The 20,148-nt window shown below is 35.9% G+C and overlaps 4 protein-coding genes and 15 non-coding genes across 21 annotated transcripts; 8 read left to right on the plus strand and 11 right to left on the minus strand.

Moving 5' to 3' along the window:
- Window positions 1-223: 223 nt before the first annotated feature.
- T04C12.18 lies at window positions 224-367 on the minus strand. Its single transcript, NR_069414.1, has one exon. It is a non-coding gene; the product is annotated as an Unclassified non-coding RNA T04C12.18 (non-coding RNA).
- On the plus strand, window positions 234-376 carry T04C12.24. The gene has a single exon (NR_069415.1). It is a non-coding gene; the product is annotated as an Unclassified non-coding RNA T04C12.24 (non-coding RNA).
- A 48-nt stretch (window positions 377-424) lies between these two features.
- On the minus strand, window positions 425-494 carry T04C12.23. Its single transcript, NR_069416.1, has one exon. It is a non-coding gene; the product is annotated as an Unclassified non-coding RNA T04C12.23 (non-coding RNA).
- A 111-nt stretch (window positions 495-605) lies between these two features.
- On the minus strand, window positions 606-750 carry T04C12.28. Its single transcript, NR_069417.1, has one exon. It is a non-coding gene; the product is annotated as an Unclassified non-coding RNA T04C12.28 (non-coding RNA).
- A 1,376-nt stretch (window positions 751-2,126) lies between these two features.
- Window positions 2,127-2,346, plus strand: T04C12.25. Its single transcript, NR_069418.1, has one exon. It is a non-coding gene; the product is annotated as an Unclassified non-coding RNA T04C12.25 (non-coding RNA).
- On the minus strand, window positions 2,148-2,367 carry T04C12.16. The gene has a single exon (NR_069419.1). It is a non-coding gene; the product is annotated as an Unclassified non-coding RNA T04C12.16 (non-coding RNA).
- Window positions 2,368-2,794: 427 nt separating this feature from the next.
- act-1 (Actin-1) lies at window positions 2,795-4,158 on the plus strand. Its single transcript, NM_073418.9, has 3 exons — window positions 2,795-3,005; window positions 3,054-3,834; window positions 3,887-4,158. Exons 1-3 carry the CDS (start codon window positions 2,816-2,818, stop codon window positions 4,044-4,046), a joined length of 1,131 nt encoding a protein of 376 aa, NP_505819.1. The 5' UTR covers window positions 2,795-2,815; the 3' UTR covers window positions 4,047-4,158.
- Window positions 2,828-2,977, minus strand: T04C12.30. The gene has a single exon (NR_069420.1). It is a non-coding gene; the product is annotated as an Unclassified non-coding RNA T04C12.30 (non-coding RNA).
- Window positions 4,159-4,346: 188 nt separating the features above from the next.
- On the minus strand, window positions 4,347-4,485 carry T04C12.29. Its single transcript, NR_069421.1, has one exon. It is a non-coding gene; the product is annotated as an Unclassified non-coding RNA T04C12.29 (non-coding RNA).
- A 354-nt stretch (window positions 4,486-4,839) lies between these two features.
- On the plus strand, window positions 4,840-4,989 carry T04C12.27. Its single transcript, NR_069422.1, has one exon. It is a non-coding gene; the product is annotated as an Unclassified non-coding RNA T04C12.27 (non-coding RNA).
- A 395-nt stretch (window positions 4,990-5,384) lies between these two features.
- On the minus strand, window positions 5,385-5,532 carry T04C12.22. Its single transcript, NR_069423.1, has one exon. It is a non-coding gene; the product is annotated as an Unclassified non-coding RNA T04C12.22 (non-coding RNA).
- A 3,501-nt stretch (window positions 5,533-9,033) lies between these two features.
- Window positions 9,034-9,221, plus strand: T04C12.19. The gene has a single exon (NR_069424.1). It is a non-coding gene; the product is annotated as an Unclassified non-coding RNA T04C12.19 (non-coding RNA).
- Window positions 9,222-9,434: 213 nt separating this feature from the next.
- Window positions 9,435-9,600, plus strand: Y42A5A.11. Its single transcript, NR_069425.1, has one exon. It is a non-coding gene; the product is annotated as an Unclassified non-coding RNA Y42A5A.11 (non-coding RNA).
- Window positions 9,455-9,600, minus strand: Y42A5A.10. Its single transcript, NR_069426.1, has one exon. It is a non-coding gene; the product is annotated as an Unclassified non-coding RNA Y42A5A.10 (non-coding RNA).
- Window positions 9,601-9,690: 90 nt separating this feature from the next.
- Y42A5A.1 (Aminopeptidase) lies at window positions 9,691-19,728 on the plus strand. Its single transcript, NM_073419.6, has 19 exons — window positions 9,691-9,933; window positions 10,870-11,353; window positions 11,402-11,564; window positions 11,608-11,765; window positions 12,260-12,418; window positions 12,465-12,576; window positions 12,627-12,747; window positions 15,682-15,729; window positions 15,777-16,000; window positions 16,212-16,480; window positions 16,573-16,726; window positions 16,773-17,114; window positions 17,985-18,074; window positions 18,124-18,212; window positions 18,259-18,399; window positions 18,448-18,615; window positions 18,669-18,803; window positions 18,858-18,939; window positions 19,203-19,728. Exons 1-19 carry the CDS (start codon window positions 9,897-9,899, stop codon window positions 19,362-19,364), a joined length of 3,138 nt encoding a protein of 1,045 aa, NP_505820.1. The 5' UTR covers window positions 9,691-9,896; the 3' UTR covers window positions 19,365-19,728.
- Y42A5A.8 lies at window positions 10,859-11,005 on the minus strand. The gene has a single exon (NR_069427.1). It is a non-coding gene; the product is annotated as an Unclassified non-coding RNA Y42A5A.8 (non-coding RNA).
- Window positions 12,759-15,362, minus strand: lact-8 (Beta-lactamase-related domain-containing protein; the record flags this gene model as incomplete). Of its 3 annotated transcripts, none has more annotated exons than NM_001269357.4 (7): window positions 12,759-13,214; window positions 13,258-13,830; window positions 13,878-14,016; window positions 14,072-14,226; window positions 14,272-14,395; window positions 14,612-14,779; window positions 15,000-15,362. In NM_001269357.4, the coding sequence occupies 7 exons, from the start codon at window positions 15,302-15,304 to the stop codon at window positions 12,834-12,836; spliced, it is 1,845 nt and encodes a 614-aa protein (NP_001256286.1). The 3 variants fall into 3 exon arrangements, with proteins under 3 accessions (NP_001256286.1, NP_001256287.1, NP_001256288.1); NM_001269358.3 differs by having other exon boundaries at window positions 12,834-13,214; window positions 15,000-15,088; NM_001269359.3 differs by lacking the exons at window positions 14,612-14,779; window positions 15,000-15,362 and having other exon boundaries at window positions 12,834-13,214; window positions 14,272-14,304.
- On the plus strand, window positions 15,321-15,468 carry Y42A5A.12. Its single transcript, NR_069428.1, has one exon. It is a non-coding gene; the product is annotated as an Unclassified non-coding RNA Y42A5A.12 (non-coding RNA).
- On the minus strand, window positions 17,189-17,716 carry Y42A5A.3 (FMRF-Like Peptide). Its single transcript, NM_001383399.1, has 3 exons — window positions 17,548-17,716; window positions 17,428-17,501; window positions 17,189-17,379 (listed from the first exon to the last, which is right to left on the minus strand). The coding sequence occupies exons 1-3, from the start codon at window positions 17,707-17,709 to the stop codon at window positions 17,271-17,273; spliced, it is 345 nt and encodes a 114-aa protein (NP_001369811.1). The 5' UTR covers window positions 17,710-17,716; the 3' UTR covers window positions 17,189-17,270.
- Window positions 19,729-20,148: the final 420 nt, after the last annotated feature.

The raw sequence follows: 20,148 nt of genomic DNA on the forward strand, positions 1-20,148 counted from the left end.
CCAGCTATAGTATCAAAACAAAACCAATTGGTTCTTAAACACAAATTGTATGCAAGTGCAGCGAGAAAAGAGAAATCAGCATTCGGCCTAAAAATTTGCATATTCCTATTGAAAAAAGAAGGGAAACAGAGAGAAAAGAGTGGTGAGACCGTTATCAATATATTTGAACAACGCGACGAACGTGTTTGATAAGAGGGAAGTCGGTAAAAGATAAAAATTCGATACGAAACTGACAAAAAAGTCGTCGCATGCCCAATTCAACAGCAGAAAACTCTCGAACAGAGGCGTGGCTTCGCGCGCTAATTCAAATGGGTTCCGCGCGGGAAGGCCGATAGAGCACACTTGCTGACCGTCATGTTGAGTCATCTTTTCCTTTTTTGGGAACACGTTTCAATTCTTTTTCATTGATTTTCGTGATTTTTTAATCATTCCTCAATTTTTCTTCGTGATTCATTGAAGTATTCGCCGAATCAGGTATTGTTTTTATATAAAGGGTGGATTAATTCGAAAACAATAATAATTTTTGCTTGAGAAAGAGTAGGACTATATTATTTCGAATATACTAAAATTAATAATATTTCTGTTGAAACGTTTGTTGGATCTGGTATCTCATCTCCGTTTTCGGATAACTACGGGCGGGTCAAACAGAAAGTGGCGAGAAGGTATCGGTGAACGGCGTTAATCTCGTCAAAATTAATATAGAGATCGCTAGGAATGTGGAAAATGCCATTCCTTCTTTGGAGATATAGAAAATAAAAGGGCGGCGCATTTCAACATGCGCTTGGTTCTCAGAAATTGCATGAGTCATCGCAAATATTTCGAAATTCCTTCATATGCGCAACGAAAAATTGTGAACATTTCACAATTTTCTAATTTTTAAATCTTCAAAATTCTAACATTAATTTCTAGGGCTTTCCAAGGATATATTCTTGAGAAGAAAATAGCTTCGAAAAGGATAGACAAAACCGGTCAATGTATGTTTCAATGAATGGTTTGACTTAAGCTCTTCTAACCAGCAATTGCTGTGCGGGCAGCGCAATACCAGAACCAACCCAATATGCGCTAATCGTTATACACGCCTCATTTTCTTTCTGTCACGAGGAAATCGTTAAAAAAGCAAACCTTCAGAAAAGTCGAAAGGCTTATGGTTTCTTCAAGTGAAAAGGTATCTAGACTACGATTCCTCCAGTATTTATATGTGTCATCTAATTTCCCTTGCACCTTCCCACGCAAAAATTCTTCACTAGCGTTCCAATTACTGATTGGGTCCGCAGACTTTTTTGCCATTTTCGATCCCCTATGCTGTGATGTTTGTAAACTCTTCGAAAGTATTTCTATCTCATCGAATATACCAAGAAAATCCTGCATGAGTTTCTTGCCTGCCCCCCCCCCCCCCCCACTGGTTTTTTTTCTGCTCCTCAATATCAGTTGGTACTCTCCCGATGATTTCTGAACATCTTTCCGCCCTCACAAGTGCTTGCACACATAGACCAATATCAATGAAGATTAAAAAAAAATAAATTAATTTCAAAATGTGGAAAGAAAATATTAAATAGCCTTAAAAGATGTATAGCATATGTCTGCTCAGTGTATGTTCCATCACACATGTTCGCATTAGTGCACAACGGGGTGATTTACAAGCTCTGCCTTCAATTAATAAGTATATTTTTCATTCTATTGAATTTGAAGAATTGTGAGCATGTAAGATGAATTCATTTATTGGAAACAAATATGCACTATTTTTAGATTCCGATTAATACAGTGAATACGGACCATCATATATAACTTATTATTTATTTATTCAAATACGTTAGATTCAACATGAATTAAAACATATTGTAGTTTTGTTAAAATATCCGTTTAAATTTAAAAAAAACAGTTTTATGCCAAATATAAAATACAGTCGTCTTTAATCGCATTCTACAGAAGCTATTGAAATTCCAGTAAATTGTTATTGGCTTTAATTTACCTGTGCATTATTTAGGTCATACCATTTTTACGTATTCATTAAATTTACTCATCTTTACCTGTTCGCCCATCATCTTTCTAAAAGTTATTGTTGTTTTCGTAAACCTCCCACCCTTCTCGTCATAGACAAAAAACGTTGCCACATATTTCTTCTCACCTCCTCTCTCGTGGACTCCTCGCCTTCGCAATCGGTCCGATCACTGAGAGATCGTGAGGAAATGAAGAGAAAAGGGAGGGATAAGATAGCTAGAGGGCGTTGTGGGCTCTGGCCAATACGAAGAACTTGGCAAGAGGGATGCTCCCGTGGAAAGAGGGAGTTTATGGGTGGAGTCTTCTCCCGCGGGTGTCTGGATCCTCTCTATTTCTCATAGTCACTAATTCGTTGTGTAGTCGGTGAATCCAATACGCAGAATTGTCTTTCATGGCACAGTATAAAAGCAACGGTGCCCAGTTTTACAGAGCTCACTCATCTCCACGCTTTCTTTCAATTTCTTTTATTTACTCTTCGCTATTTTGCAATAAGTTTTGAACACTTTTTTCAAATACAGCATTTTGATAAGCGAACAGATAACACCAGAGATAAGACTATCACTGAAGTTTCGAAAGTATTCCTTCCTCCATTAATGCCTCACACCATAGATAAGAATTTTTAAAATAAAAATCGTGTTCATGACTCACCCAATGTATTAGTCACGCCTTATTTGATTTTGTTTTTACCACCGCCCACCTGATGAATTGTCCCACTATATATATAATATATATTCTGCTCAATACTATCACCGTTTCCCCACGTGTTCTGTGTTATATTATCAATTTAATTTTTCAGGTACATTAAAAACTAATCAAAATGTGTGACGACGAGGTTGCCGCTCTTGTTGTAGACAATGGATCCGGAATGTGCAAGGCCGGATTCGCCGGAGACGACGCTCCACGCGCCGTGTTCCCATCCATTGTCGGAAGACCACGTCATCAAGGAGTCATGGTCGGTATGGGACAGAAGGACTCGTACGTCGGAGACGAGGCCCAATCCAAGAGAGGTAAATAATTAATACATTCGATGATTAAATTTATGCGTACTATTTCAGGTATCCTTACCCTCAAGTACCCAATTGAGCACGGTATCGTCACCAACTGGGATGATATGGAGAAGATCTGGCATCACACCTTCTACAATGAGCTTCGTGTTGCCCCAGAAGAGCACCCAGTCCTCCTCACTGAAGCCCCACTCAATCCAAAGGCTAACCGTGAAAAGATGACCCAAATCATGTTCGAGACCTTCAACACCCCAGCCATGTATGTCGCCATCCAAGCTGTCCTCTCCCTCTACGCTTCCGGACGTACCACCGGAGTCGTCCTCGACTCTGGAGATGGTGTCACCCACACCGTCCCAATCTACGAAGGATATGCCCTCCCACACGCCATCCTCCGTCTTGACTTGGCTGGACGTGATCTTACTGATTACCTCATGAAGATCCTTACCGAGCGTGGTTACTCTTTCACCACCACCGCTGAGCGTGAAATCGTCCGTGACATCAAGGAGAAGCTCTGCTACGTCGCCCTCGACTTCGAGCAAGAAATGGCCACCGCCGCTTCTTCCTCTTCCCTCGAGAAGTCCTACGAACTTCCTGACGGACAAGTCATCACCGTCGGAAACGAACGTTTCCGTTGCCCAGAGGCTATGTTCCAGCCATCCTTCTTGGGTATGGAGTCCGCCGGAATCCACGAGACTTCTTACAACTCCATCATGAAGTGCGACATTGATATCCGTAAGGACTTGTACGCCAACACTGTTCTTTCCGGAGGAACCACCATGTACCCAGGAATTGCTGATCGTATGCAGAAGGAAATCACCGCTCTTGCCCCATCGTAAGTTTTCTATTTTTGTTTCAGTTAACAAATTAAATTGATTTTTTTTCAGAACCATGAAGATCAAGATCATCGCCCCACCAGAGCGCAAGTACTCCGTCTGGATCGGAGGATCTATCCTCGCTTCCCTCTCCACCTTCCAACAGATGTGGATCTCCAAGCAAGAATACGACGAGTCCGGCCCATCCATCGTTCACCGCAAGTGCTTCTAAATGCACAACTTCGTCAACTTGCACAAACAAGTTCAAAACCATCGTCACCACCAGCTTTCTATTTCTTGTTTGCATATTTTTGTGCAACAAGGAAACATCATGCATATTTCCCAAAAAAATAAAAAACCGCCCCATTTTTGTCCTTATTGTCCTTTCACTCATTTGCGGGTGTGAATAAAAATTTAAAAATTGATATTTCTAAATTGTCTATCAGCACCATTAACAGATTCTTGAAGCACTCGCCGCCAAAAAATGTTACTGTTTGAGAAATACGTTGAAGACAGTTGCGACATGAGAGATATTTGAGTGGGCGCAGAGCGATTCCGAGAATCGCAACGTTCGTGAAGATACTGCTCGTCTCTCGAGAAAGAAAGCACACATTCCATAGTTTCTTCTTATTCCCACGGCGGCGAAAGCATCTGTTTACACAACATGCGGAGGCAAAAACGACGAGAAGCGTCGAACTGATAGGAAGAAAACAGAAAATCTTTGAACAGGAAGGGAAGTGTAGGCGGTTGTATGATAACTTCCGTACGGATAATAGTTTTAAATGTAAACAATGTTAATTAAGAACACAAACTTCTCCATTGATTCAACTCTGCGAGAAAAACGCAAACTTGTTTAAGTTTTAAGTTTTATATGTACAATAAATTAATTCTTTAATTTTTTATTTTGGAAAAAAGTTAACTGAATTCAATTATTTTTTAAAAACATTGGTATCCTATTTTCTTGAAAACTTGATGATTTACTTAAAGGCACATGTCAGGTTGCTAAGCTAAGTGGGTCTCGCCACGATTTAACATTATTTTGTTTGATAAGTATCGTAAGAAGATTTTGAAGTGTCTTATTGAAGGCGCATTTATTGATTCAGATGGGTCTCGGCGTGCAAAAAAGTTTATGGTAGTTTTTTTTTGAAATTCGAACTTTGAAAACTGATTACAGAAAATTGAAAAAGAAACGACGGAATTCGCATAAAAACAATGTGATTTCATTGGAAAAAGCGAGCAAAACACACGGACAACATAAAAATTTTTAAAAAACTACCATAAACTTTTTTGCACCCCGAGACTCATCTGAATAAATAAGTGCGTCTTTATGAAGATATTTAAAAATGTTGTGGAATTACAATACATAGATTGAGTTAAATAAATTTCAGATAACATTTCATTGGGAAGTGCACAAATTAAATACAAAATTAACTACAATGACAGTCTAAAATACCATGTCTGAAGTTGTGGCATTATGCAACTTTATCTCAAGAATTTCCAACAATTCGAATGTTTCAAGCAGTTTTGACTTCATAAATATTTTGTTAATTTTCTCCAAATATTCTCCAACACCACAGGGTTTTCAAGTATTCATGAACTCATTGAAATTATAAGAGAGGTCATCTATGTGAAGCATGACCGCATGCGCAGGTGCTTATCTTTTGAGCAAGCAACCATTTTTCTCTTTGCTTAGCATGTTTCTTTCGGACCGCCAGGACTTTTTGAGAGAGTATTTATTCCTCTTTCTCTTCTTTTTCCTCCTTCTCTCAACTCTCTTCTTTTCTTCAGTTGGCACGATAGATGAGAGGATAAAGCACGTTGCGCAATGGCCTATCGGTGATGTTGTAACACTTGGAGGTCGAAGAAATAGTGTAGAAAATGAAGAGACATTAAAGAGAAGAGCACTAAAAGATCTTGGGAGGCACCGAAGAGAGAAGCAATCTGTGTGTTTGCTCCTTGTTACACAGTGCACGAAACACATTTCTGAAAGATCTCCGGACGATCGAAAAACTATTTAAATGGGTGGGGCAGTTGAAATATTCGGGAAGCATTTACACACAAATAGAGAAATTGAAGATAATAATGCTCTTGAGAACTTGAAAATTTAACTTGTTGTTCGTAAAATTGATTTCAATTAGTACGTTCAGATCGCAATATCTATGGTTCGTACAAAAATAACGAATCTTGATAACTTCGCACGTGGCTTCTAATGAATTGTCAAAACATACATACATTAAACCAACTAACGGTAAAAATCAAAATATCCATGAAGTTACTGTAGGTTTCTAGGAACATATTAAAGATGCAAAATACCACAGAAAACTGCAATGCTTCCTTGCCATTTTTACCATTCAGTAAGCGAATTTTACATTCAAAATATTTTCCTGGGACCATCTCTGAAGATTAAGGACAATGACATACAAAGTGAGCATATCATAATTTCGCGAAAATTAGACACTATCGGTTAAAGGGACATGATGTTTTTCTGAGTGGATCTCAGTCACACACGGTTCCAAGTTTTAAAGATGTGTTCATTTGATACATATAACAAAAGTTCATGAAAATACTATTTCTAAAATTAACAGAGATTTTTCGTTTATAGGGTGATTTTTCAGTTGATGGGTGCACGAATTCGGTAAACAACATCGACCAAAAATTGATCTTAAAATAAAGGGTGAAAATTGAAATTTTCAGTCAAATATTAAACAATTCGGTCTATAGAAAAATTCCAGACTTCTTTAGACATGTTCCCTTCGTGTTCTTCTTATATGATGGATCACTCAAAAGTTGTGTTTCCATTGCAAATAAAATTGTTTCGAACTCATTTTTTGCAGAAAGAATTTATGAGTCAACGGAATGTTGCAGAGGTCAACTAATTGTGCCTGAAAAAGCCCTCCACCATCAATTTGTATGCAAAAAACCCAGCGAGTCGGCGAAACGAGTTTTGAGCATCAAACGGGCATCTCAATCGCTAATTTTCCATGAATAAACTGCAAGGAATACGGATAATGAAGTGATGATGATGAGAAGAAGGTGGAGAAGTAGAAAACGACAAAAAAAGAAGGGCCTTCTCTCACTACCTTTCACAGCTATTTTTGTTGATGTGTCCTTTGTCTCGATTTTATTTATTCCAATCTCCAGCAGCAATTATTGAATTACTCATAAAAATCTTCTTTCAGTAATCAACATTCCAGAATTCCTTTTGGAAGAAAAAAAACAATTAGTCAGTAAAAAGTTGAGACTTTCTTTCCATGTTATTCTGAAATATTTTGATTTCCCAAGAAGCTTAACCATCTGTGACGCTTTTAGTGATGTTGTTGTGAATGGCTTTTCCCAAAATGGCCGATTTTGCAAAACTGAGGTTTTAATTGATTTTGGCTATTCCTTTCTCGATTCTTGCTCAATTATGGTCCATTATTTCAATAGGTTTTCAGCTTTTTGCAATCTATCGGATTTTTCTGTTTTATTTTTAGAATTTTTGGATTAGTTGTTTGAATTTATCATATGAACGTTGAAAGGAACTATATTTTTGTTTTATACAAATTTGTTTGTACTTCAAAAATAATTTCAAACATATTCATTTATCAAGTTTGATAGAGCTCCAAAAATTTCAATTAGGAATCGATATTAAAAATGACTTTTGTAAGAAAATTTTTATTAAAGGCACATACCCTTTGCGTTCAACAAAACTTTGTAGTGACAAGACCGGGTACCGTATACTTGCGACAAAAATCTCAACATTCTTGCTAATTGATTATTTTTATTTTTATTCAAACCTGTAGTTCAGTGCCATGCAAATTTTTATCTTCCTTTTTTAATGCAGTTCGAAAGTTGGATAGTTTATTAAAATTTAATCAATCCACATTATTAACTTCATCTTTTTGTCTTCATCTTTCCGGTCTCGTGTCCCAATTGTCAATTTGCCACATCTCTCCCTTTTATGCGAACTTCCATATCAGGCAGTTTTGATGTGTGGTGAAATATTTCAAATAGCTCTTAGGTTCATTTCGAAAAACTTCAAAATTGAAAGTTTCGTTTAAGGTATAACATTATCTTATCAGCACATAGTTTTTTATTAATTCCCAGAAAATTATCAGCTGAATCATTAAAAATGTAAAAAAAATTTGACAATACCCAAAATTTCAAATGAGATTTGAATAAATTATGCAGATACTGACAACATTCTCAGCTTAACTTCAGACTTTTCGTGTTGATAATCCCTGAATGAAGTTAAGTCACACGGTAAGTATCCTCTTCTTTGGTCTTTACGTATTTTATGTTCTTCTTGATTTAGGAATTTATAGTTGAACTGTGATGCAGTTACTCAAATCGAAGCGTATAATTATAGTGACGTAATAGAAGAAACTGAAAATTCAAATTTTCGACGTTTTTAAATTGTTATTTCAGATCATCTTCAAACATTTGCCACTTTAACATAACATTTCAATTGAAAAACTCAGTTGTTATAAATTAGAAATCTGTAGAACAAATAGAACAACATAAGTGTAAATATTTAAAATACAATTTATATTTTTTCATCAATCGGTTGAAAACCAAAGATTTGTTCATTCATAATCCTTCAGATACGTGTAGAAGAGGGTGGTTTAATATTAATAAGATCAAATAATTACTAAGTAATGTCTGAGATGGCAGACATTATTTGCAAGTGCTCACTAGAATATGGTTGAAAAATATTAGAGAAGTGCAGAGAGAAGTGCAATGTTTTGCCAAGTTGCCTAGTTTTTATTTAAAAAAGTTGGTTTTTGATAAATTTTGAGAAATGTTGAACATTTTTATCCTTGAAATATGCAGATGCAACATAAATGAAACAAGGTTAGAATATGAAATTCCTAAAAAATTTGTTGACCGACTTCAAAATTGTGAATGCTCACACTGACAAAATATTTTCTTTATCGTTTAAAAAAATCATGAAAACTTTGAAAACTTTTGATGATGATCTTTTGATGATAATTGTTAATTTAAGCCCTATAGCTTAACGGTTTTACGATTTTCCTACTGGCGTTACTCCAGGTTTTATTAGAAAACAGTTATCAAAACCAACTATATCAATTTACTTATCGCCATTTCAAAACTTTTGATAACAACGACAAATAAATTGAAACTGATAGTAAAACATAAATGAACAACCGATCAAAAACAGATGGTTGATCAGATTCGTGCCAAACTTGAAACTAGAAAGAAATTCACCCACTCCATTTTCTGATTTAGAAGATCACAAGTTCGTAAAACTTGTAGCGATATCTTGTTTGATTTATCAGAACAAGGACTCATCAATCATATGTTTATTTAAAGATATCGAAAAAAAGATAGATAAGGAAGAAGTATTGATAAAAAATTGGAAACGGGGAAGCCGTTGACTTTTTTACGTGATTATTAAGAACGGATTGGCGCGGTCAAAATGATAAAGTAGATGGTTAAGATAGAAAAAGTTAGACCAGAGGTCGATTAACAATCATAATTATCAAGTGGCGATTATCAATCTAGTGCAAAAAAAACTATAACTAAAAGATGACGAGGCCCTTCTTCTTTTAAAAGTTGTGAGAATCAAACAGCTGATGAGACCTTGAGAAGAATTAATACTCTTTTCAACAACTATACCTGTTTCGTGTTTCCTAATATATCGTCTCTAATCTCTGATTTTGTCGGCCCTGAACCGTCTCGAATAAATTCAAAACATGTAGCAAGTGAACGAATGAAGAGTATGAGAGAAATAGTGAAAGTGGGCGGAGTTTGCCCACTTGGCAACCATCCAACTTTTTTTTTCTATTATTCCAGTGGTCATCATCAACAGATCATTCATTGGCTCCGCCCATCTCCTTAAAGTTAGCCCTCTCGTTTTTTCTCCATCGTGTCAACGGGCATTGTCGAAACAAATTTATTGATAATAAAAAGAGACACACGCACGTTTCACGCACTCCCTCCTCATATCAATATTGATCCATTCAACCTATCCATATTTTGTTTTGTGTTACTATTCAACTGAATGCGCCGAAAGTTTGACGGCCGACCATTGGATATCAGAAATGTCGTTCCCAAATATTTTGACTATTTATCACAAACTATGGCAACGCCGGACTCGGCGTGCCCATTACTTTATGGTAAGCGTTTTGTGCTTAACTTAAAATTATAAATTTAGTGCTTGGTAAGTTTCGTAAAATTCACTTTCATATGTTTTCTCTATTATCTCCCCACCCCAATTGCCAACTTTGGCTGCTCATATCTCGGCCAATTTTTTATCTCACCAAGACTTACAAAACTTTTATTGTCCTCATATTCACAATCTCCCAAATTTTTAACACTCTTGCGAATATTGATTTTAATTTTTAATCCGTCTTTAAATTATTTGAGCAATCAGGAAAAGTGGTTGAAAGACAAATGATAGACATGTTTCAGTAAATTATATTCATTTTCTTTGAATTTGAATGTGAAATTTCTCATTGCTTTTCGAACTCCGCATGCTTTTCAGTACCGTCCAACATATCTAATTCTAGATGCGAAAAAATTAAAATCTACGAACAAACAGTTAGAGATAACTTCTTGACGAGAACATTTTCCTTTTTGAGTTGCTTTAAAAGTTAACCAGAAGTGTGAAGGTTGCCATTTAATTTTTTTCAACCAAACATCTTGAATGAATAATTATGTTCTTTATTCCTTTAAAATTCTTGTTCATTTAATCCTTTACACCCACATTCCAATGATATCTATTCTGCAAAGTTCAATATTTATGTCTTGGATTTATTTTTTCTATGAAAGAAATCAGCATATTCTGCAAATAATATGACTAACATTTTCATTGATATAATATTCAAATGTTAATCACATATTCTATATAGTGAACTATTGGAGTCTTATCTCCATTCTTGACTCTTTATCCCATTTTCCTTAATCACTGCTCATTTCTTCCTTGCGTTGCACTTTTGCAATAAAATTATTAAGCGAATAATTAAAAATGCAACAGAACTAATGAGTTTGCACACCCTCACGACCGGATTATACACATATATTTTTTTAGTATTTTAACTTTTTTTTTGCAGAATTTGTGATTTCGCCGTTTGCACTGGAGGAATGCCGTCAAGGGACGTCGTCTGAGCCGGGTCGCATGCGTCCATTTTCGGACGCGGTGACCGCTTCGGCGTCGACCACGTCGACGACGGCAGTGGCGACTACGGTGACTTCTGAGCAACGGCAGCAATCTTGCTGCTCGGCTCGACCGCTAGCCATCGGAGTTGTCGCTGTCTCGATGAGCTTTGCACTTATATATTTTTTTATGATCGTTCCATTGACATCTTCAATATTACCGTCACAATCGTCACCTATTTTGCCATCCGATATATCTACAATATACCAAAAATCTTCAACAGATTTTCCGATTTTTACCAACTCAACAGAACTTATTACAACAACAGAAGATCCACTCTATGTACACATCAATAATACAAATCACCGTTTACAAATCCCACAAATTCATATCCCATTACTGTACGAAGTAGAACTTAAATTATTTGTACCATGGCGACCGTAAGTTCATCAACACTACATTTTCTACAAAAATGAAACAAAATTCAGAACAATCAGCTTTGGATCTGATAACTTTTCTGTTAAAGGACACGTCCGAGTTCACTTTACCTCAGGTGGTGGATCTCGGATCCTTCTCCACTCGGATTCAAAGCAACATATTGGAGATTGTGTGGTACGAGATGAATTGAACAGAAATATAACTGTGAAACTTGTAAGTCAAAATTCCACTTTTCGTGTAGTGTTTTCTATTTCAGGTTGGACGTCAGTATTCTCAAATTCTAGATCTGAATCTCGAAACAGACATGATCCATGGAATGAATTATACGTTAGATGTAGCTTTTAAAAGTGCAATTAATCTTAATTTAGCATATGGACTATTTGCTGCACCTTACACGTTTGAAAATGAAACAAGGTGAATGTTGAATGAGATATTTGAAAAGTGATGATATAAAAAGTGATTTCATATCTAGAAATAAACTCAAGATTTTAAAAGTCCAGAATCCAGTAACAGACAATCTCTAATCAATATTGCCAAAGTTTCAACAATCACTTTTGAAGCTACGCCGTTTTAAAATTTTAAAGTTTGAATAAGATTATCGTATTTTTTAGGGCCAGATTTCTAAAAAAAAACATTTTTGAATATTTTTTGATATAAAAATTCATTTAATTTCTCGCGATCACTACCGTGGAACGTTCTAATTTATAGCGAAAAGCATCAGAACACAAACTAGATGCATTGAAGGAGATCAATGAATCGGTTATGTATCCTCTCCTATCATAAAACATTCCACCTTCTCTACTCACACCTGGAATAATTTATGGAAACTTCAGAGGGTGCATGTCTCAAAGTTTGCAAAAATAGATGCACTGAGAAAGAAAAGAAATGCAACAAAAAAATAATTGCAGGTACGTTGTGGCAACTCAGCTCCAGATAAGTGAAGCTCGTACAGTATTCCCATGTATAGATGTGCCAGATATGAAAGCTCAATTCGATACGGTAATTATACATCCAACAGGAACAACATCAATTGCAAATATGATGGAAAATAGTACAAAAGTTGATGGGTTTGAAGAACTTGACATTGTATCAATTGGAACATTAATGTTTCAGAGAATGGACAACTACAACATTCCACAGAACACCACCAATGTCTACATACCTTTTTGCATTTTCGGTTTCTGATTACCCATATCTTGAAACTTTTTCTGGAAGAGGAGTGAGAGTGAGTCTCTTCTTTGGAATAACTTTTTGATTATTTGATTAACTTTACAGAGCCGTGTATACTGTGACCCTACAAAACTTGTCGATGCTCAGCTGATTACTAAATCTATTGGTCCAGTTCTGGATTTTTACGAAGACTACTTTGGAATACCGTACCCGTTGGAAAAACTAGGTAACCTTCTTACTTTACTACTTCAACTTTATTATGTACACAAATGTTGTTTAACAAAAACAAAATTCAAAATAAAAATATACTCGTTATCTTGTGAACCGTCCGTCTGCAATACTTCTACATAATTTTTCCATCCACCCCGTTTGCTCATTTTGTTCTTTTCCTCGTATATTAGTCAGAATCGCTACTTGAACATTCTGCCACGTATATCCAATGGCTTCAGTGCCTGCCAGAGAACCAATGTGATAAAGACTTCCATCATTTCCTAATTGAACACCTCTTCCGTAATTCCATCTTACCGCCGATGGAGTTATTATCCATCGGAATCTACGTAGTTTATATTGTTCCAAATGATGAAATACCTTCGTCACATCTTCCGCTGTCATTGCCCATCCAGCAGCTGAATTTAATCGACGAGTGCTCCATGATGTGTATGCATTTGCATTATCATGGGAGTAGTATGTTACCTGAAAATATTTGATAAAAATTATTTAAAGAGATCTTTTCTACCTCTTCCTGTGAATTTCCTTCTTTTCCAATTGTTGCATTAACTCCAATTGGATTTAGTACTTTTTCCATTGCATATTCCTCATAACTTCTTCCAGATACTTTCTCTATGATTCTCCCTAACAAAATGTAGCCAATATTTGAATACATATGTCGTCCACCAGGGAACAATATTGGGAACTCGTGTTGTACAACTCTCATCAGAAATTCCGTCTGATTTTGTTCCAATCGATCAAACTCGAACTTGCTCGTATGAGGCCATGCTCCAGATGAATGTTCCAAAAGATGAATAATTCTAACATGAAGTAGGTATGGATGACATGGAGAACAGACATCAGAAAGTATTCCTGCTGGACCAAATACTGGTGTAAGAAGATCAATATGCCGATAATCGGCCAGTAGCTCCCCGATTGTCATGGCAGTCACCAGTTTGCTCACTGAAGCAATTCGATATCGATGTGTGGTTTTGACTGGAATGTTCTGCAGAATATCAGCAAACCCATATGAAGCAGAGTATTCCATTTTATTATCTCGTAGAATATGTATTGAAATTGATGGAATGTCGTAACTTCTCATCTTAAACATATGCGCTTTTCAGAGAGTAATTAAAATTGCAGACTTACTCTGTGCTCAATAACTGAGTTCAACGCTTCCCAGTTGTGATCCATTTTGCTCAAATCTCTTGGAATAGTTCTATTCCCCCATGTAAACTCATCACCATGCCATAGAATCCATCTAGGAAATGGTCGTCTTTGTCCAAGTCTGTAATCAATTTCAGTCTCTCTTCGTCCCTCTCTTCATTCTTTGCTCACCTCACCTTGGAAGACTGGCTAGTTGCACCGGCTCTAAATCTGTTCTCTGCATATCTGTGAGCATTTCCTGAACTTGAGTACCGTATTGAATACGGTATTTCTTGCCGAACCCTTTTCTCCAAATGATTATTGCTCGACTAACGTTATCATTTCGATAGGTCTGAATTTTCTTTTTTAATTTTCCGTTAATCTTTCAAATTCTCACCTGAAAACAATCCGCGTAATACCCGCGCGTCATTTGTAATCGATCTTTCTCAATAATCTCTCTAATCGGCCCGGAATCCACAATAAAATGCCATACGAAATCGGGAGAGTGATGCCACACAGCGCTGTAATAATTTCGTGAAAATTGATGAAGAAAAAGTTGAAACGTATGTTGTCGTCGACTTTGTACGTCTATCATGAGGTAGATTCGGATTGACGATAAATTGAGTTGACATATAAAGTTGACCAGTCAGTAAATAATATTTACCTCTTTTTAGGAAAAAAACGATTTTTGATTCGAAAAACGATATTTTGAAAGGGAACAATTATGAAACAGTTACCTGTATGTATCATTGTTAGCTCCAACGCAAATGAAATTAACTTTGATTCTACGATCTGTCATTTCAGACATTTTTCGTTCCATTTCAGTCATATTGGCGTCTATTAGAACCTCACTTTTTCCGATTCCGAATTGAGTGTTAAGTGTATAAAATGTCACATTCAGATGTCTGAAAAAAAAATTTCAAGATTTTTAGCGTCTCCAAAGTTGTTTGGTGAACAAAAAGATAATAAAAAGTTTCAAGTACCCTAGTTTTGGCTTGTAGATGATTAGAAGATACTGCAGGTGATTTCTATGTCATGGAAGATATCCAATTGGTGTCAACGTATCTCACACTTACAAAAATTCTCAGGGTTTTCTTAGTTTGTACTCAATCTAGACGTTCTCACCTGTAAGAACAAATTGAATGAATGAGAACGCCGTTCATCTCTGCCACATTTTCCATCGCTTTATCTAGTGCCGATCGTGTCAAATGCATTCTACCATCACCTTGATTACTCGGGATTGCCGCAAATTCCGGGTACACCGTTGACGTTTTCGTAGGAAATAGATGAGTTCGAGGTAGTTCTCGAGTTTCCCATAGATCTGCGAGTGTTAAGAGTGTCACATTGGCTGACGGATTAGCGGCTCCTAGGGTAAAAAGAAAAAATAATAAGAATATGAAACATGGTGATATGAAAAGCATTTTCACCATGCCATTTGTGAATGTGGGTATGACGAGATGGCGGCGAAGGAAACACTGTGCGGATGTGATATTATCGTTCCGCCTCATCTTTTTTATGCAAGACGGAGAATGAGATGGAGATGAAGAGAGATGTTGACAAGGGATGAAAGATGAAGAGAATTTAAGATGGTATTGAAGTAAAGACATTACACAGAGATATATATGTTTTTTCTGCATCCATCTAAACATCCAAAGGGATAGTAAATCTCGCCAAATCCAGCAAATTGGTTTTTCCTTTTGTTTATACCCAAAAGTTATCTAATCTCAATAATATGAACGGACACGGTGTGACCTTCTTTGAACCCGTTTTCCCTTTTTTGCCTCATAATTTTCACTTTTTCTTTCAGATGTCGTAATTGTACCGGCTTTGAGTGTCACAGCAATGGAAAACTGGGGTAAGCCTACGCATAATCAGTTATTATCACCCATAATACGTATTTAGGCTTGATTACAATTAGACAAACCAATGGGCTCTACACAGAAGGGAGATTTGCAATTTCTCAAAAACATGATGTGCAAGAAATCGTTGCTCATGAACTGGCTCATCAATGGTTTGGGAATTTGGTAACAATGAAGTGGTGGAATGATTTATGGCTCAATGAAGGTTTTGCTACACTTATCAGTGTCAGAGCTGTCGATTTTTTAGAAAATACCACCTGGAGATATGTAAGTTTAATATCTGGAAAAAGATTTAGCCTAAAAACGCTCAATGTAATTCTAATTAATATCTAACTTTTTCAAACACCATTCTCCCTCTTTGCCCCTTAAAATACTGCCGCAAGATGACCATGATCAAACTTTGGAAAAAAGAGCTTGGCTGTTCTTTTTTCTAATTCATAAAGTACATGCTTATTTCCTCACTTTCCAAATTTTTTAGGAAGACAGTTCAGCCGAGTCACAGTGTGTTGCTCTTCGTGCAGATCAAATAGATTCAATATCGCCTGTCAGTGGAAAGAAAAATTCAAATTTTGACAGTTATATGGAAATACAAGGAAAGGCGATCATTTACAAAAAATCAGCGATCATAATCAGAATGATTGAACGTCTTGTGGAGGAAGACATCTTTCGGCAAGGACTCAAGAGATTCTTGAACACTTTTTTGTATAAAAATGCAGATCACGAGGATTTATTCAATGTTCTTGTTTAGTAAGTTTTCGTTTTTTTCTTTTCATAAAGGTTATTTTCGTATGGCAGATTTAGTGTAAAACTGTCAAATATAATCTGATGATTGGTTTCAGCGTTCACGATTCATCGGCAGGTGGTCATCTAAGAGGGCAGAATTTCTCACTCTCTGATGTGATGGACACGTGGATTCGTCAGGCACACTTTCCAGTGATTCACGTGAATCGAAAAGAAGGAAGTCTTGTTACACTGAGACAGGAAAAATACGAGGTTAGTAACTGGCATAGATACCATCAAACTCTATCTAAAACTTCAGCACGTGCCTCGTGATGAACCGGAAAAGCAAGTGTGGAAAATTCCAATATTTTACGATGATCCAGTGTCAGGAAAACATAAAGTGTTCTGGCTGACTGATACGCAGCCAAAAGTTTTTGATATGGGTGGATTGCTAGTTGTTGATCCACATCAGCTGACTTATATGCGATTGAGATATGATATGGAGATGTATTCGGATATAACAATGGCACTCATGGATGATTTTACTATGATTCCAACAAATTCAAGAAGCAGACTTATTGATGACACTTTGGCAATGGCAGAGAATGGTCAACTCACTTATAAAGTCCCATTCAATTTGACAATGTACATGTCAAGAGAGGTTAGATTTTAATCAATAATCAGCTCAGCAATCTTTAGAAAAACCTGGTTGTTAGAGTTACAATTTGATAAGTTAACCGCCCTTATTCGTTTATTCGTTCAAAAAATAATATTTGATTAAGAGATCATTTGTTATTGTTTAAGATCATTAAAACATCTAGACAGGAGTAAGAAAGCCTCGTGATCTATCCATAAATTTGCTGCGTGCTGACAGATGATCAGAGTTGCGATATGTTTTTTGATAAGGCAGCATCGGAACAGGAACTCTGAAAATTAAAAAAAAATTAAATTCCGAAGCTTCAACCCTGACTTACCCATCCTGATCGATGAAAGTATTTTCTTGTCTTGTTACAATTGGGCGTCCACCGAATGTTCCGATGAATAGATCCTAAACAGCATTAGATTCAAAATACTAGTAACACTTGAAATCTTACCGATTTCATTCCGACGTCCGCATCGGAAACTCTTGCATCTTCTAAAGGATGTCTTGCGAGTGGTACGCCATCTTCTTCATTAAAATACCGACTAAGAACAGAATTCGCATGTGATCCTTGAACCACCAGAAGTATTAGAAAACAAATGAAATAAATTGGCATTTTTAAGCTGAAAGTTTAAACTCTTTAGATCAAAACGTATTTAAGTACGAAATGTAGGTAAATAGCCACACCTTTTTGAATGAAAAAAGTTTGAAAGGAAAACAAATACGATACACCTAGACGTTAAAAAGATGAAAAATGAAGAAGAAGAAGAAGACCATCTGACACTTTTTTGATTCCTTTATATCATCTTCTAGTAAAAAACCAAAGCACAGTGGCGATGAGAATTTGGTCAAAGATGTCAGTGATATCAGAATAACAAGTTGATCTTTCAGATCGCGTACCGCCCATTCCAGACGTTCAGTGCATATCTCGACTTTTTTCTTCCCAGGATGTATATACACGAAGGATGGTCAATCTATAAAGTAACAAGATTTATTTTTATTGATTTTAATAATTTGTATATTTTTGAAGAAGTATCTCGAACTTGTAGTCGGAATCCCGTTTGATAAATTCAATGCAGAGGGTCTTGATGTGAGCTTTGATCACAATACGGACTTATTGTAAGAATTGTTATCTTTAATTATTTGTTCATTTTATTTTTTACAGCCATACTCGTCAAATTGTAGTTTTTCGTGCATGTGGAATTGAATACGAACCATGTGTTCGTATGGCGAAACAACGATTTGCTGAACTTCGTGTAAACTGCTCGGGAGAAAATCAATTGCTGAGTGGAATGGAATGCAATAAGTTCGTTTTATAGTAATAGCATTTTCCAAAAAGTTATTGAAAATTCAGAATCCCATATTACCTCCGGCCACATGTATATTCTGCTGCGATAAACGATGGAACACAAGAAGATTTTGACTTTTTATACAAAAAATGGATGATTGAGCACTATATGATGGAACATGATAACATTTTCACAGGATTATGTACAACAAATATACGAGAAAATAGTGATAGGTATAACGTGCTAGAATTGAACAATTACTGAACTACTAATATATTTATTACAGAGCATGGAGACAAGTAATTAAGAACGGAGCACGAGAAAACGTCATGGTTCGTGCTCAGTTATGCTCTAAAAAGTTGTCGAAAAATAATTTCATATTAGATTTATTATACGAAGATAAAGTTTATTTGAAAGAATTGTAAGTTTTGAGTGGTAAAAAATTTTACAAAAATCAATATTCAACGAATTTCAGTGTTGACAAAGACCGCAAATCATTATTTGCGCTTCAACAATTGTTGTATCGAAAAATAAATTACGAAGAGGAAGTTTTGAAAGTGAGTCACAACAAAGTAAAATTCACATTAAAAAGGAAAAAAAGTATATATGTGATATTTGTGAAATTTAAATCTATTAAGCTTATGAATTTCTTATTTACAAATGTAATGGTAGCACTGGCAAAAGTCAGCAATAAGTCGCTTACAAATGGAAAACCTGCGATCCCGTCAAGCTTTCTAGTTTTAAAAATATATAATTCTATACATCAACCTTGAAAATGTCTTGTAATAAAAACAGACTCTTCTAACTTACTAATTTTCAGGCCGATGAAGTTTTTAAACCATATCCACAGCTTAGGTGGATTCCGAAGCTTCGTGCAATAGCGTCTGATCGACTTGATTGGCGAAAAACTGTTGCCGCTCAGTTTACAGGAAATGCCAGTGAAGCTATTGAAGAAATGAGAAAATTTCAAATAACAATCTAATTTTCACCAAGGTAAAAAATCCCAACCTGTGATGATATCAGAGTACCCTTAAATTATCTACCAGCAATCTAACTTAAAACAACTATTATTGTAGTATTGTCTGAAAATTCCATAAATTTTGTTGTAGTTATTTCATGCTTTTCATCCAGTGACTTTATGATCTTGTACTATGTTCAAATATTCAGTATCTCCTCATTTTCCATTATCGATTCGATTTTCAAAAAAATTGACCACGCGATCTCTTTCTATCTGCTTATGCTATTACGTGTTTTTTTAATTTGTTCTCTCAATTCTTTGATTTCAATTGTAAATAGATATAAATGTTGATGTTAAATATTTAAAATAAATATTTATTTGTATTCAATCAATATTTTACAGTTTATAGAGGTCAGAAGATGACGAAAGTATTGAAGGAATATGTGAATAAAAAAGAAAAGAGCAAAAAGAGATAATTTGGGTCCCCCGCGTGCCAGGCAGGATCTTGTCTTTTTGAATAGTGAAGAGGGACCCGTTATTCTTCTGCCGTCATTCGTTTCCTTTTTCTTTTTTCTTTTAGATTCCAGGTGGATGGGTCGAAAACAGGTCACGTCTTAAAAATTGTTATGCTTTCAGATTTTTTCTTTTTTGCTGTTTTCTACTTACATATGGGCTCCAACAACTTCCGATTTCAGATTAAGCCGGATATTTGAGCGTTTCTTGGGAAGTTTTTCAATTTAATGTCTTCTTGTTAAGTACTAATTTATGTCTAGAAGCTTCCTTAATGTTGCCGCACATACTTTTGACT

This window comes from Caenorhabditis elegans, chromosome V, assembly GCF_000002985.6.
Source record: "Caenorhabditis elegans chromosome V".
Lineage (NCBI taxonomy): Eukaryota > Metazoa > Nematoda > Chromadorea > Rhabditida > Rhabditidae > Caenorhabditis > Caenorhabditis elegans.

What these genes read in the sequence shown, in the direction of transcription:
- act-1 (NM_073418.9), top strand. Translation starts at nt 2,816, where the DNA reads ATGTGTGACGACGAGGTTGCCGCTCTTGTTGTAGACAATGGATCCGGA. An exon ending in CGAGGCCCAATCCAAGAGAG is followed by an intron (nt 3,006 to 3,053) that starts GTAAATAATTAA and finishes GTACTATTTCAG; the next exon opens with GTATCCTTACCCTCAAGTAC. An exon ending in ATCACCGCTCTTGCCCCATC is followed by an intron (nt 3,835 to 3,886) that starts GTAAGTTTTCTA and finishes ATTTTTTTTCAG; the next exon opens with AACCATGAAGATCAAGATCA.
- Y42A5A.1 (NM_073419.6), top strand. Translation starts at nt 9,897, where the DNA reads ATGGCAACGCCGGACTCGGCGTGCCCATTACTTTATG. An exon ending in TGAGACAGGAAAAATACGAG is followed by an intron (nt 16,727 to 16,772) that starts GTTAGTAACTGG and finishes CTAAAACTTCAG; the next exon opens with CACGTGCCTCGTGATGAACC. An exon ending in GATCACAATACGGACTTATT is followed by an intron (nt 18,213 to 18,258) that starts GTAAGAATTGTT and finishes TATTTTTTACAG; the next exon opens with CCATACTCGTCAAATTGTAG.
- Y42A5A.3 (NM_001383399.1), bottom strand. Translation starts at nt 17,709, where the DNA reads ATGCCAATTTATTTCATTTGTTTTCTAATACTTCTGGTGGTTCAAGGA. An exon ending in CGGACGTCGGAATGAAATCG is followed by an intron (nt 17,502 to 17,547) that starts GTAAGATTTCAA and finishes AATGCTGTTTAG; the next exon opens with GATCTATTCATCGGAACATT. An exon ending in ACTTTCATCGATCAGGATGG is followed by an intron (nt 17,380 to 17,427) that starts GTAAGTCAGGGT and finishes TTTAATTTTCAG; the next exon opens with AGTTCCTGTTCCGATGCTGC.